The sequence below is a fragment of the Lagopus muta genome, chromosome 1 (assembly GCF_023343835.1).
Source record: "Lagopus muta isolate bLagMut1 chromosome 1, bLagMut1 primary, whole genome shotgun sequence".
NCBI lineage: Eukaryota > Metazoa > Chordata > Aves > Galliformes > Phasianidae > Lagopus > Lagopus muta.
The window spans coordinates 373,690-388,293 of record NC_064433.1 but is presented as its reverse complement, the minus strand read 5'-3'; the positions used below and the strand labels follow the sequence as shown (position 1 = coordinate 388,293).

The window sequence follows — 14,604 nt, the reverse complement described above, 5'->3', positions numbered from 1 at the left end:
GAAATGTTGAAAAGGGAAACGATCGTTACCACTCTCCATTAATAGGAGGAGAAAAATCATTACAACATGCAGGTGAAGAATGAATGAATGAATGAATGAATGAATGAAAAACCCACAGCGTCATAGGAAGGAGGTTTTCAAAGACAAAGCGGGCTGCAGAGATGGAGCATCTCCTGATGGGGAAAGGCTGAGAGGACTCCCAGGCAGAAGAATTCGTGCTGAAGGAAAGGGAAGCATCAAGAAGTTCGTAGAGTTTGTATTTATCATCAATGAGCAAAATCCCCTCCGCTGTGTCCCTGGATGAAAAGCGAAGGTGGGGGAGAACAGCTCACAGCAGCACAGGTCCCAAAAAGGGCACAGAGATCCCAGTGCTGTTCTGTTGGCACCATTCCTCCGTCTTCCCTTCGCTTTCTGTCTGTTTTCTACCCAAACTGTGAAGCACAACATTTCACAGACTCACAGAATGGCCTGGGTTGCAAAGGCCCATGGTGAGCATCAGCTCCAAGCCCCTGCTGTGTGCAGGTCACCAACCAGCAGCCCAGGCTGCCCACAGCCACATCCAGCCTGGCCTCGACTGCCTGCAGGGATGGGGCATCCACAGCCTCCTTGGGCAACCTGTGCCAGTGCCTCACCACCCTCTGCATGAAAAACCTCCTCCTCACATCCAACCCAAACCTCCCCTGGTTCACTTTAAAGCCATTCCCCTTGTCCCATCACCATCCACCCTTTTAAACATCCGTTCCCCTCCTGTTTATCAGCTCCCTTCAAGCACTGGAAGGCCACCATGAGGTCTCCCCACAGCCTTTCTGGCCATTGATTCCCTCATTTCCAGAGGGACTGCTGGGCTGTGGTTGCACATCTCAGCCCCACAGCACCAACAGCCAGCGGCCGCGCTGCCGACCCGCAGCACACTTTGTCAGTGGAAAAATCCTGCCCTAAACTCAGGGAAATGTAGCACAGCAGAAAGCAGGACTGATGACAGACAGCCATCCCGGGAGGTTGTGTAATCCTCAGAGCCACGGCCACCAGCCGCATCCTGGCTTCTTCCCATCTCTTTCAAAATGACCTTCCCAGAACGAACGAGGGAACAGAATGAATTTCTTGACCCTGTTTCGAAGGCAAAGCTGCTCCAGGAATTCCAATTGCATCCCAGTCCTGAGGTGGGTACAGAAACACTCCGAAAAATGAATTCCCACAAACGCTGCTAGAAAGGGAGGCGCAGATCAGTGGGGTTTGGTGAGATTCGTCGATAGCGATCATATGAAAACTCAGCGTAAATCTGTGCAAGGATGAGATCTTCCAGAGCCAGCGTGCAACCACTGTTCCAACCTTAAGTGGAACACGAGGAAATGCTCAGGGACCTCCAGATCTCTTGCAGGACCTACAGCAATTGCTCTGGAACGCAGCCCTGCTTCACACTGCACCCCGCTGTCCTACAGGTCCTATGGGGGAAGGGATGGAGCAGAGGGGCTCAGGGGGAGCTCAGCGCTGTGCCAATGGGGAAAGGAGGCTGGAGTGAAGGAGGGGTTGGTCTCCATCCTCATAGAAGGGGGAAGGGATGGGAGGGGATGGGCTCAGGGTGCAACAGGGAGGGTTGGAATTGGGAACAACCTGTGCTGCAATCAGCACTGCACAGCTGCCCAGGGCAGCAGGGAGCCCCCATCCCTGGGGGTGTTCAGTGAGCACAGGGATGTGGCACTGGGGGAGGTGGGCAGTGGGATGGGTTGAGGTCAGACTGCTGATCTCAGAGCTCTTTTCCAACCTGAATGATTCTGTGATTGTATGCTGAGCGAGCCTGGCTTGCGCAGCCTGACCTGTGGCAAGAATTAAACTTCAAGCAGAGTGAGAAAATTTTAGGCCAGACCAATTTTTTTCTCACCATAGTTTAAGACTGCTAAAAATAGAGTTTGTAATGCCAACCGGTGGCAGCTTTAATAACCACAGAGGGACGGCGTGTTCTGCATGTCCCCAGGGAATCTCCATTTCTTCTTCATGCTGTAGTCAATTCTGACACCTCTTCCCATTGCCCTGTCCTCGTTAGGCACTCCTAACCTTCCTCATAAGGTGTGATTGATGTCAGACCATCAGCAGCACTTTGGAAACCTTGTACGAGCCCCACAGATTTGTCCTTCCCTGCACCCACCACCCCCCCAGCGCCTTCCTGACCCACAGCATTGCTGCTCACTTGGGGGAATTGTTGGGGGCTGCCCTGGGGTTCACACATACAGGTCCTGGTCCCATCCCCATGGGCTGCATCCTCACAGCTGGAGCCCTGCTGCCCCACACGGCCCTTTTGGGACCCAAAGAGCCACGGAATGGTTGGCTTGGAAGCGACCTCAAAGCCCCCAAAGCCCCAAGCCCTGCTGTGGGCTGAGTGCCCCTCCTCCCATTGCAGCCCCTCCAATGAATGGGAGGACAAAGCCATGGGCAGGTTGGAAAAGCCCAGCAAGGGCATCACTGGCAAGCCAAGGAGAAACACCAGAGGTGAAGTGCAGCCGCCTGCATGCATTACACTGGAGAAGTGAACAAGGAAGGAGAGGAAAAGGACACACAGTTCGATATTTCTAAACACCAGGAGGTTGCTCTTCTTTAGAATTTAGTCTGTTTCACGTTTTATGTTCTCTCTACTTAACCAAAGTGATGCAGAGCCCATCAGGACGCTGCCAGGACAGTAATCACAGAGCTCCACTCGTCTGGAACGGAAACCAAACTTGTTTAAGAGAAGAGCTGAAGGCTTGATAAGAGGCATAAGGAAACTGCAGGAAAAGATGTAAGGAATGGGGCACATTAATGGCAAACCAAAGTGTGGTCAAGCAGAGACAGAACACAAAATGGTGAGCGGGATTTCAAAAAAATGAAACAGAAACAGAAACTTCTGTGGGACTGAGCTGGGCAGTAAGAAACCGGATGAGGTTTAACAGAAGCAAGTGTGGAGTCTTGCATCTGGGGAGGAATAATTGCATGCACCGGTACAGGTTGGGGGATGAGCTGCTGGAGAGGAGCTCTGCACAGAGGGACCTGGGTGTCCTGGTGGACGACAGGTTGCCATGAGCCAGCAGTGTGCCCTTGTGGCCAAGAGGGCCAATGGCATCCTGGGGTGCATTGCACAGAGCGTGGCCAGCAGGTGGAGGGAGGCGATCCTCCCCCTCTGCTCTGCCCTGCTGAGGCCTCACCTGGAGCACTGCGTCCAGTTCTGGGCTCCCCAGTACAAAACAGACAGGGATCTCTTGGGAAGAGTCCAGAGGAGGGCCACCAAGATGGAGAGGGGCCTGGAGCATCTCTGCTATGGGGAAAGGCTGAGTGAACTGGGTCTGTTCAGCCTGGAGGAAAGAAGGCTGAGAGGGGACCTGATCCAGGTCTATCAGTATCTGAGGTGTGGGGGGCAGAATGGTGAGGCCAGACTGTTTTCAGTGGGGAGTGGAGACAGGATGAGGGGAAACGGTTGGAAACTGCAGCATAGGAAGTTCCACACAAACATGCGCAAGAACTTCTGTACAGTGAGGTGAGGAGCACTGGAACAGGCTGCCCAGGGAGGTGGGGGAGTCTCTGGGTCCCAATGGGTCTCAATGTGTCTCTATGGGTCCCAGTGGGTCTCAGTGTGTCTCTATGGGTCCCAATGGGTCTCAAGGTGTCTCTATGGGTCCCAATGGGTCTCTATGGGTTCCAACGTGTCTCTATGGGTCCCATTGTTCACTGGAACAGGCTGCCCAGGGAGGTGGGGGAGTCTCCTGCTCTGGAGATGTTCCAGACCTGCCTGGATGCCGACCTGTGCGACCTGCTGTAGGAACTGCTTTGGCAGGGGGTTGGACTCGATGATCTCTGGAGCTCCCTTCCAACCCCTACAATTCTGTGATTCTGTGACATCTTGACCAGAAGGCACCCCTAAGCCAAGGAGTCACTTGTACAAACGGACAGAAATGGACACCTTCCTGCATCAGGCACAATTACCCATCGAATGCCATAAACAGCCCAAAAGAGCACAGCGGGGATGAGAAGGAGGTCAGATATTTATGTAGCAATGAGCAGATGGAGCTTCAAGAGGAGAGGCACAACCGAGCCCTTGGGCTGCAGCCTACAGCTGAGCCACGGTCAGGAGCCTTTCAATACCCAAAGGGAGCCTGCAAACAGGAGGGGAATCAACTCCTGGAAAGGGTTGATAACTGCAGGACGAGGGGAAATGGTTTGAAGTTGAGGGAGGGCAGCTGAAGGTTGGATGTCAGGGGGAAGTTGTGTGATGTGAGAGAGGTGAGGGGTTGGAACAGCTGCCCAGAGAGGCTGTGATGCCCCGTCCATCCCTGGAGGTGTTGGAGGCCAGGTTGGATGGGGCCCTGGGCAGCCTGGTCTAGCATTAAATGGGAAGGATGGTGGCCCTGCCTGTGGCAGGGGGTTGGAGATTCATGATCCTTGAGGTCCCTTCCAACCCTGGTCATTCTGTGATTCTGTGACCCGCTGCTCCAGAGCATCGCCCAGCAGCACCACAGCAGCGCAGCCCCAGGAGCTGCAAGGCAGCTGCACCCCTATGCCAACAGTCTGAGCATCCCTCACATGGGACCAATCCAGCTGCAAGGGTTACAGTGCTTTGAAACTCAATGTGAAACAACCAGAAGGGAAACACGGGCTGTGCTCGGCTGCCTTTGGGTAAATCTCTGCTTCAAGAGGTGAGGCAATGACTGCAGCTCACTGTGCACTGCTCTGAGCTGACTGCACAAAGGGACACCAGGACGGGGCCCTGCTTGGGTCCAGGAGAGGAACTGCACTGTGGCACAGCACTGCCAACGTGTCAACTGCCTGCAGTGGGTGCAGGGCTGTGCCTCATCCCCAGCACAGAATCATACAGTGGCCTGGGTTGCAAAGGCCCACAGTGAGCATCAGCTCCAAGCCCTGCTGTGTGCAGGTCGCCAACCAGCAGCCCAGGCTGCCCACAGCCACATCCAGCCGGGCCTCCAATGCCTGCAGGGATGGGGCATCCACAGCCTCCTTGGGCAACCTGTGCCAGTGCCTCACCACCCTCTGCATGAAAAACTTCCTCCTCATATCCAACCCAAACCTCCCCTGTCTCACTTTAAAGCCATTCCCCCTTGTCCCATCACCATCCACCCTTTTAAACATCCATTCCCCTCCTGTTTATCCGCTCCCTTCAAGCACTGAAGGCCACCATGAGGTCTCCCTGGTGCCTTCTCTTCTCCAAGCCAAACAATCCCAGTTCCCTCAACCTTTCTTCCATTGCATGGCCAGGCACCACCAGCCCGGCCATGCAGTTCCACAAACATGCAACAAAATCCCCTTTTCTTCCAAAAAAAAATGGGTTCTTCCAGCTCCCCAAGACATTTCAGTTTTATTCTATTCATTTCCTTTTAACCTCCATAAGCCATTCTTAGGTTTTCCTTCCACAGGAAGGTTTCCAGCAGGAGGAAATCCCACATCCAAATCTCCAAGAGCTTCCAGTGGTCCTGAAAACTCTTCTCTCTTCCAACCACGACCGGCAGCCCAGCGCTGCGACCACCGTGGCACAGCCTGGATGGATGCATGCAGTGGGACCAGCATCAGTGGGCTCAATGGAGAGGAGCAGCTGAAGGAGCTGGGATTGTTCAGTCTGAAGATGAGGAGGCTCAGGAGAGACCTCACTGCTCTCTACAGCTGCCTGAAGGGAGGTTGTGATGAGCTGGGGGTTGGCCTCTTCTCTCGTGTAACAGTGATGGAACAGAGGGAATGGCTTCAAGCTGCACCAGGGGAGATTCAGGTTGGAGGTTAGGAAATATTGCTCTTCTGAAAGAGTGGTCAGGCACTGGAATGGCTGCGCAGGGAGGTGGTGGAGTCACCGACCCTGGAGGTGTTCAAGGAACGTTTGGGTTTTGTGTTGAGGGATGTGGTTTAGTGAGAGCTATTGGGGATGGGTGGATGGTTGGACTGGGTGATCTTGAAGGTCTTTTCCAACCTTGGTGATTTTGTGATTCTGGAATGGGTGCCGGGAGCCCCCCAGCTCCCACCCACCTTCCCCAGCTCCCACTCAACCCCAGTGTTGGGCCACTGGTCCTTTCCTATACAGCCCAGTCCCCAAGAGCCACAGGGATTTGGGGAGCCAAGAGTGAAGCAATGCAGCCCTGGGTGCTCATGGGGACACCCAGCCTCAAACGGTGACACAGAAATGGGGCTTGGGGGGGGGGGGGGAAAGAGGGACCTCAAAACAGGGGACACTACAGCACGGGGTGGGCGCTGCTCTCCAGCCCCACTGATGGAACACGCAGCCCTTTGGGGCCGCACTGATCCTGGTTGAGCACCAGTCAGCACTGAGTGCTGGTTTGTGAGCACAGGACAGCCCTCCAGCCGTGGTGCAGCTCTTTGGAGGCATCTCCTGGCGCTGCTGTGGCCGGGGCACCACAATGAATGGTCGTGCAGCTGGGAGCAGTGCTGTTATGGCCAGACTCTGTGATCTCAGGGGTCTTCTCAGCAGAAGCACAAAGCCTGGAAGGTTCCGGAGCTGCTTCCAGAAAAGAGTGGCAGTGGAGAGACCTCAGCAGCTCCCAAAGGGCAGCTCCTGGGCAGGTGTAAGGCTCCCAGTAAGGGAGGGCTTCATGCAACTCAGTTGCACAGAGAGGTGCTGCTGCCCACGGTCAGAGGATGGGGTTCTGAGCACTGATGGAGCTGAGGGGGTCCCCGCTGACTGCAGGGAATGGGACCACATTGTCTTTAGAGGCCCTTCCAACCCACACCATCCCACAGTTCTATGGCTCCTGAGCAGCTCCTCACCTACCAGGACCCCCAGGTCCTGCTGTCCAGAGCTGCGTGCTGGCAGAAGGAAATCAGAGGAACCAGCACTGATCACTCAGCCTTACAACAACCCGAGCCACAGGTAAAATAACCCCATCTCTGAACCCCCAGTGCAGCTGAGAACTACCATGGTAACACCCAACAAACACCAGCAGCAATGCTGGCTGCCGTTCCCTCCACGTGGGGCGGCTCAGGATGCTGCAACACAGAACGGCAGCGAGAACTGCACCATGGAGGAGCACTTGCTGTTGGGTGCACATAGTAACAGTTGCTTGAGAATCACTCCTCCTGATCACAACGTGTGAAGAAATGAGATCCAGAACCGGCGCATTCATCGTGTTCCTGGTTTCCCCTTGTTCCCAGGTTGCTGTCCTGAATCCCTTTGCCAGGAGCCCCTTCCCTCTGCAACCTCAGCATTCGGAGGCTGGTGCCGATCGGTTCTCCCCTTGCTTGGGGTTCTGACATCTCATTTTGTTTGTCATTACCAGCGACAAGCAGCTCAAGGACAGACTCCCCTCTCCTCACATGCTTTTGCTGCCTTACGGATGAAATATCAGCATCAGTCGTTATCCTTTGTCACCCAATGGCCACCAGGATGGTCACAGCACACTGCCATGCTCACTTCCTGACCCACGCTGTGCCTTTCAACCCAATTCCTACTGACAGCTCATGAAGAAATGGGATGGGAATGGGGTGGGGATGCGGTGGGGATATGGGGATGGGACAGAAAGGGGATGGGGATGGGGACAGGATGGCAACGAAGGAAGATCCAGAGCAACAAACCCAGCACGAGACCGACCCCATCACACCAGGACATGGCAGGAACCTGGCAGGAGCCGACCTGCTTTTAATATGGGGTGCAACCTTAAGTGGAACACGAGGAAATGCTCAGGGGCCTCCTTGAGGTCCTTGAGCTCCTTGAGGATCTCTTGCAGGACCTACAGCAATTGCTTTGGAATGCAGCCCTGCTTCACACTGCACCGCACCGTGCTACAGGTCCTATGGGGGAGGGGATGGGGCAGAGGGGGGCAGAGGGGCTCAGGGGGAGCTCAGTGCTCTGTGCCCCTCCTGAAAGGAGGTTGGAGTGAAGGAGGGGTTGGTCTCCATCTGCTGGGAATGGGGATGGGACAGGATGGGATGGGCTCAGAGTGCAACAGGGAGGGTTGGGATGGAATTGGAAACAACCTGTGCTGCAAAGAGCAGTCAGCACTGCACAGCTGCCCAGGGCAGCCCCCATCCCTGGGGGTGTTCAGTGAGCACAGGGATGTGGCACTGGGGGACGTGGCCAGTGGGATGGGTTGGGGTTGGACTGCTGATCTGAAAAGTCTTTTCCAACCTGAATGATTCTATGATCACCCTGCAAAACCAGGACAGCCTGCCCATGACTCCATGTCCTTCTAACTATAACCCAGCAGCAAAACAGCAGCACACAACAGCAGCATGCAACAGCAGCACGCAGCCCACCTGCCCTGCAGCTCCTTCCCACAGAGCAACCATGGGAGACCCTCCTGCTGAGCCCCAGCCACGCTGCGATGCAAGCAGCCCTCCTCTCCAGCACCACATCCCATGCTCAGAGATGTGTGCAAGCAGCAACAGGTGAGTTCATGAATGACACATTCTGCTGCAATCACTACAGGCTGCTATGGGACCACCTCCCTAACGCAAATGCACGACGAGATGAAGGATTGCAGGATGGAAAACACCGCTCAGTGGGTGAAGAAGGGAAAAGCCCCATCTCTGCAGTGACTCCTCCAGCAAACACCGCACCTACAGCCACAGCTGCAGCCCCCCTGCTCTGCTGCCATGTGGGTGTGCACAGCTCAGGACAATTCCTGAAGGTCCCATGTGCACCCGAGCTGCGACGCCCCAATCGGAGAGCTGACGTGAGCAGTCAGGGGAGCAGCTCCAGCCCACGGCTGGAAAAGAAGGAGGAAGATCCTTCAACTTTCTGTGAAACGCTGGAATTGGGTTCTTGCAGAGGAAGCCTCTTCTCACTGCTACCTGCTGGAAGCTGACTCCTGACCCACGGCAGGTTTCCAAGCAGCTGCCCAATGTACCGGGCGATGCCATCATCCCCCTCAGCTGCTGTCTCCCATCAGCTCCGCATCGCCGGGGCTGCGCTGGGGGCTCCGCATGGACGCTGTTTCCTCTCCACCCGTACTCAGGCACTGCCTTGGATCGGGGCCACTCACCCCAGCAGCGCCCACAGACTGCCCCAGCAAAGCGCCGTCCGATTCACTGGGGCTCCCAGTCCAGCACTGAGCGCGGCGCCCGTGCCACGGAGCTGCCACCGAGCGCCGGGGCCTGGGGTGCTTGGAGGGACCCAGCAAGGCTCCGAGGCCCCGCACCTGGGCGCCACACCTGACGCCCGCATCCACGCCCCGTGGCTCCGCTGCTGAGCCCCGATCCCGGGCTCCAGGCCCCCCTCGGTCGCCCCAAGACCCCGCAGATCAACCTGCAGCAGCCCGGCAGCGCCGGTCCCGCCGAGGTTCCGCCCGGCCCCGCATCCCTTCCCCAGAACCGCGGGGCCAAATGCCACCGGCGCCGCTCCGCCACTCTCCCCCGCCGCCGCGACCCCCGCCCGCATCCCGCAGCGCCGCCCGCATCCCCGCCGCACTCACCCTTGACGGCTTCTCCCCGGTTCAGCTGGATCTCTCCCTCGCCCTGCGGCGCGTAGCTCTTCACCACGATGAACTTACGGCCGGGCACGGCGCTGTACAGCTTCCGTTTGGGGCCGCGCAGCGGGGCGGGCGCGGCGTGCGGCGCGGGCTCGGGGCCGGGGCCGGGCCCGGGGGGACCCGCCGGGCCGCCGGGGCTGTAAACGAAGACGTACGTTACGGTGCTGATGCCCGGCAGCTCGCGGCCCGCGGGCTGCGCCATGGCGGGGACGGCGGCGGCCGCGGCCGCGGGGGGCTCCGGGGCTTCAGCGCAGCCCCGGCCGCCGCGGCGCCGCCCGGGCGCGGGCAACGGCTGCGGCTCCGGGGCCGCCGCCCGCCGCCGGCTCCATGGCGCGGCGCCGCCCGCCCCGCGCGCCGCTCCGCTCCCTCCGGCGCCGCGCCGCCGCCGCCGCGCGCACCATGGCCCGGGGCAGCTGCCCGCCGGCGGCGGCTCCTCCCTGCGGGCGGGGATCCGCGCCTCCGCCCCCGCCGCGCCCACCGGGATGGGGTGGGGTGGGGATATGGGGATGGGACGGGGAGGGGATGGGGGTGAGGATGGGGATGGGATGGGGAGGGAGAGGGGGATGCAGATGGGGATGGGGATGGGGATGCAGACGGGACGGGACGGGACGGGATTTGATGGGATGGGACGGGACGGGATGGGATGGGATGGGATGGGATGGGATGGGATGGGATGGGATGGGATGGGATGGGATGGGATGGGAGGGGAAGGGGGAGGGGAATGGGAAGGGGAAGGGGAAGGGGAAGGGGAAGAATGGGATGGGGATGGGGATGAGAATGGTGATGGAATTGGGGATATGGGGATGGGATGGGGAGGTGAGAGGATGGGATGGGGTGGAATGAGAGGGGAGGGGAAGGGAGGGGAGGGGAGGGGATGGGAATGGGAATGGGAATGGGAATGGGGATGGGGATGGGGATGGGGATGGGGATGGGGATGGGGATGGGGATGGGGATGGGGATGGGGATGGGGATGGGGATGGGGATGGGACGGGGATGGGAGGGGGATGAAGCTGTCACGGGAGGGGGAGGGGAGGGGAGAGGATGGGGATGGGGATGGGGATGGGGATGGGGATGGAATGGGGTGGGGATATGGAGATGGGATGGGGGAGGGGATGAGAATAGAGATGGGGGTGGGGATGGGGATAGGAATGGGGATATGGGGACGGGATGGGACAGTAAGGGGACGGGATGAGGATTAGAATAGGGATGGGGATGCAAGTAGGAATGGGATGGGGTGGGGATAAGACGGGAGGGAGAGAGGGAAATGGGAGGGGGATGAAGATGCAGGGGGGAATGGGATGGGATGGGGTGGGATGGGGTGGGATGGGATGGGATGGGAGGGGATGGGGATGGGATAGAGATGGGGGTGGGAGGGGAATGGGGTTAGGGATGGGATGGTGATGGGATGGGAGGGGGTTGGATGGGATGGGGATGGGGGTGGGAGGGGGATGGGTCCATGCTCCGCACCGCCCCCCCGCGGCCGCTTCTACCGGGCAGCCTGGGGGAGCGCAGCGGGGGGCACTGCGGATGCGGGCGGTCCAGGGAGGAATCAGAGCTGGATGCACCGGGGGGAACCTCGCGGACGGGGCTTCGCTCCCGGCCCTGGCAGCTGCCATCGCCCTCTGCTCGGGGCCGCACCGGGGCTCCCCGTGCTGCCAGCTCCGCGTCGGGAGCAGCTCCGGGTCCCGAGCGTCGCCGCGGGGCTCTGCCAGGCTCCAGCGGTGCTCAGTGCTGCCCCGGTACCGTCACCACACGGCCCGGAGTTGCAGCCCCTCCCGATCCCGCAGCCCCGTGTCCGAAAACCGCAGCCCTGCTTCACGCTTGCCGCCCAGCTCTCAATGATCGCAGCCTCTGCCCCAAATCTGAAGCTCACTGCCTCAAATTTGCAACCCTGTACCCAATGTCTGCGTCCCGTGCCTTGTGCTTGAGGCCCCGCGCCCCGGGTTTGCAGCCCCTGTTGGTTGTTTTTTGCACACATCTTCCCCCTGCACGCCCTGTGGGCTGTGCTCCGTACCCCCAGCGGGGCTGCCCCAGCCTCGCTGCTGCTCACAGCACTCCTGGCTGCGGATGCAGATGGAGGGAGTGCTCAGGTGGGGAAATCCATCCCCTCCCCACAAGTGGAGGTCACCGAGCAAACCCGGATCACACCTCAGGGCGTAGCTGGCGGAAAGGAGGGCTCAGATACGGCAGCAGAAGGCACTGCTGAGCACTGGGTCACCCCCAGCCCCCGTCCTCCACACCGCAACCCCTCGGGGGAAAAAACACCTTCATAAGAAATAAATAACTGCCCTTGCCTCCTAATGCTTCTAAATGTCACTCCGGTATCATGCTTCAGTCAGTGAGGAGATATTAAAGACCTGCTCAGAGCTCCGAAGAGCTCCTTTATGCTTTCAGAAACTGTCACGAGCAGCATGAAGAACACATCAGCATTAAGGCTGCTCACAGCAAAGCGTGCCCAGTGCCGATGGGATCTCGGACACAGCAGCCCCACACCCACCAACCTGTGCTCACACAGGGCTTGGAGAGCTGAGGGCAGAGGAATCCAGTGGGATTCAGCCATGGCAGTGCAGGGTTTTACACCTGGGGAGGAACAACAGCAGCATCAGGACGCAGCCTAGGCTGGATGCGACTCTGGGCAGCCTGGTCTTGCAGACCTTCCCCATGGCAGGGGCTTGGAACGAGGTGAGCACTGTGGGCCTGTTCAACCCAGGCCATTCTATGATTCTACGGCTCTGACACACTGGAGGCTGAGCTGCTGGAAAGGAGGTTTTCAGAGGAGGCCAACAGTTGACCACAAGGCCACCATGAGCCAGCAGTGTGCCCTGATGGCTGAAGCCGCCAATGGGACCCTGGGGTGCGCCGCACAGAGCGCAGCCAGCAGGGCAGGAAGGTGCTTCTCCCCTCTGCTCTGCAATGGGGGGGTTGGGCCGGGGGAGATGCAACGGCTCCTTCCCACCCCTACAGTTCAGGGTTTCTGTGACCTCCCTTCTCTCACTGTTTCCCCATCTTCCCCCAGTGCCAAAGCACTGACCGTGTTCCAAAGTACCCCCAGGACCGAGGGTGGCCTTGGCACGGGCACCATGAGATCGGAATGACAGCCCAAATTCCCCGTGACCCCCCCCTTTTCAGCAGCTGCATTGAGGAAGCATTAATTACGAGGTTTGCAATCCAGTTCATATCTGCCATATTGATTTTGCAGCGCACTCATTTTTTTAATCATTAAGGAGTTATTAAGTCAAAATGTCTCCGCAGCCTCCATCCATTACATCGGAGCTACATTTATAACACGTTGTGTAAGGGTTTCAAAGGACGCAACCATTTTTGTTTGGTCTATTTTATTATTATTATTATTATTATTTTTCAGCAGGCTCAATTTCAATTAAGGGATGTTAATTAGTTTAATCATATTTCATGTTAATGCCTGCTTGATGGAGACCCGTGTCAGACGTGCAGCTGCTCCAGGTTCGGGCTCACTCCAGGCACATTCCCACCCATGTTCCCAACAAGGTAAGGCCAGAAGAGCCTCACAGCTCTGCTTTATCTCCCATTGCCACAAACAGGAGCACCTCAATGCATTCCTGCTCCGCTGCCCCACGCCATGGGGCAACCCAGTGCCCCACAGAGTGCATTTCTCCCTTTTCTCTGCCTGGTCGTGCAGCAGCAGATCGCTGCTGGATCCTTCAGCTCCTTCTGAACAGCAGCCAGCACGCCTTGTATGTTATGCATAAAACAAACACGACCGTGGCAGTGTTTATTAAGCAGCCAAGGAGCTTCTCCATTCCCTGGTGTATAATGGAGCCTCTGCTGCACGCTGTGCCCGCGTCCTCCTCCACCCCAGGGGGCTGGAAGGAGAGACTGAGCCTTCCTGCCCCACACTGGGATCCTCCCCCATTCAGGGATCGTGTCCCATGCTGGGATTCTGCTCCACGTGGGGTCCTGCCCCATGCTGGCATCGTGTCCCATGCAGAGATCCAGCCCCAATCAGGATCCTGCCCTACACTGGGATCCTGCCCCACATGGGATCCTGCCCCATACAGAGATCCTGCCCTACACTGGGATCCTGCCCCACATGGGATCCTGCCCTACACTGGGATCCTGCCCTACATGGGATCCTGCCCTACAATGGGATCCTGCCCCACATGGGATCCTGCCCTACAATGGGATCCTGCCCCACATGGGATCCTGCCCTACATGGGATCCTGCCCTACATGGGATCCTGCCCTACAATGGGATCCTGCCCTACACTGAGATCCTGCCCTGGTGACAATGGGGTTTCCTCCCCGTGCTGCTCTGCCTGCAATCCATCCATCCGAGCTGCCAACCAGGTTGCTCAGCACTAACCATGGAGCAGCAGCACGGCTCAGCTGACACCCGCTGCAGGGGCTGCAGCAGCTCTGAGAACCAACTCCTCCCGATGGCATTTGCTGTCCCGGGGCCATCAGCCCCTCTGGAAGCCATGAGCTGCTGTGCTTTGCTCATCCCCTGCCTGCAGCCTGGGTCCTGGCGCTGGTCATAGAATGGCCTGGATTGAAAAGGACCACAATGATCATCAGCTCCAAGCCCCTGCTGTGTGCAGGTCACCAACCAGCAGCCCAGGCTGCCCACAGCCACATCCAGCCTGGCCTCCAATGCCTGCAGGGATGGGGCATCCACAGCCTCCTTGGGCAACCTGTGCCACTGCCTCACCGCCTTCTGCATGAAAAACTTCCTCCTCCTATCCAACCCAAACCTCCCCTGTCTCACTTTAAAGCCATTCCCCCTTGTCCTATCACTGTCCACTATCCTGGCCCTGCTGCAGATAGGTGGTGCTCAGGGCTGATGTTGTGCAAACCTGGAAGTGTGCCTTTGTCTCCAGTGCTGAGCTCTGATCACACTCTGTCCACTGAAAGCAGCTGCCTGTGATGGACTCGGTGTGCACAAGGAGCGTAGGGACGTGGCACTTGAGGACATGGTTAGAGGGCAGGGTGGGGATGGGCTGGGGTCAGGGCTGGGGATCTCAGAGCTCCTTCCCAACCCCACTGAGTCTGTGGCTACAAAATGCATCCAGCATTCCAAGCACCAAAGACGGCTGCTTCGCTCCCCGGGGGCCCATCAGCGAAGGATCATAGGATCAGAGAATCACAGAATTGCTCAGGTTGGAAAAGACCTTAAAGATCAT

At 58.2% G+C, this 14,604-nt stretch overlaps 2 protein-coding genes across 2 annotated transcripts in view; both read right to left on the bottom strand.

The window, feature by feature from the left end:
- The window catches only part of LOC125684168 (uncharacterized), a 100,702-nt gene extending 97,202 nt beyond the window's left edge, over window positions 1-3,500 (bottom strand). The window contains exon 1 of the mRNA XM_048926097.1: window positions 616-3,500. The gene's annotated coding sequence lies outside the window, so the exon portion shown is untranslated. The remainder of the gene's footprint in view (window positions 1-615) is intronic.
- Window positions 1-14,604, bottom strand: part of SHANK3 (SH3 and multiple ankyrin repeat domains 3) — a 298,288-nt gene that overhangs the window by 163,987 nt on the left and 119,697 nt on the right. Inside the window, 1 exon segment of the mRNA XM_048925496.1 lies at window positions 9,390-9,583. Within this exon segment, the coding sequence (XP_048781453.1) occupies window positions 9,390-9,583 (194 nt within the window).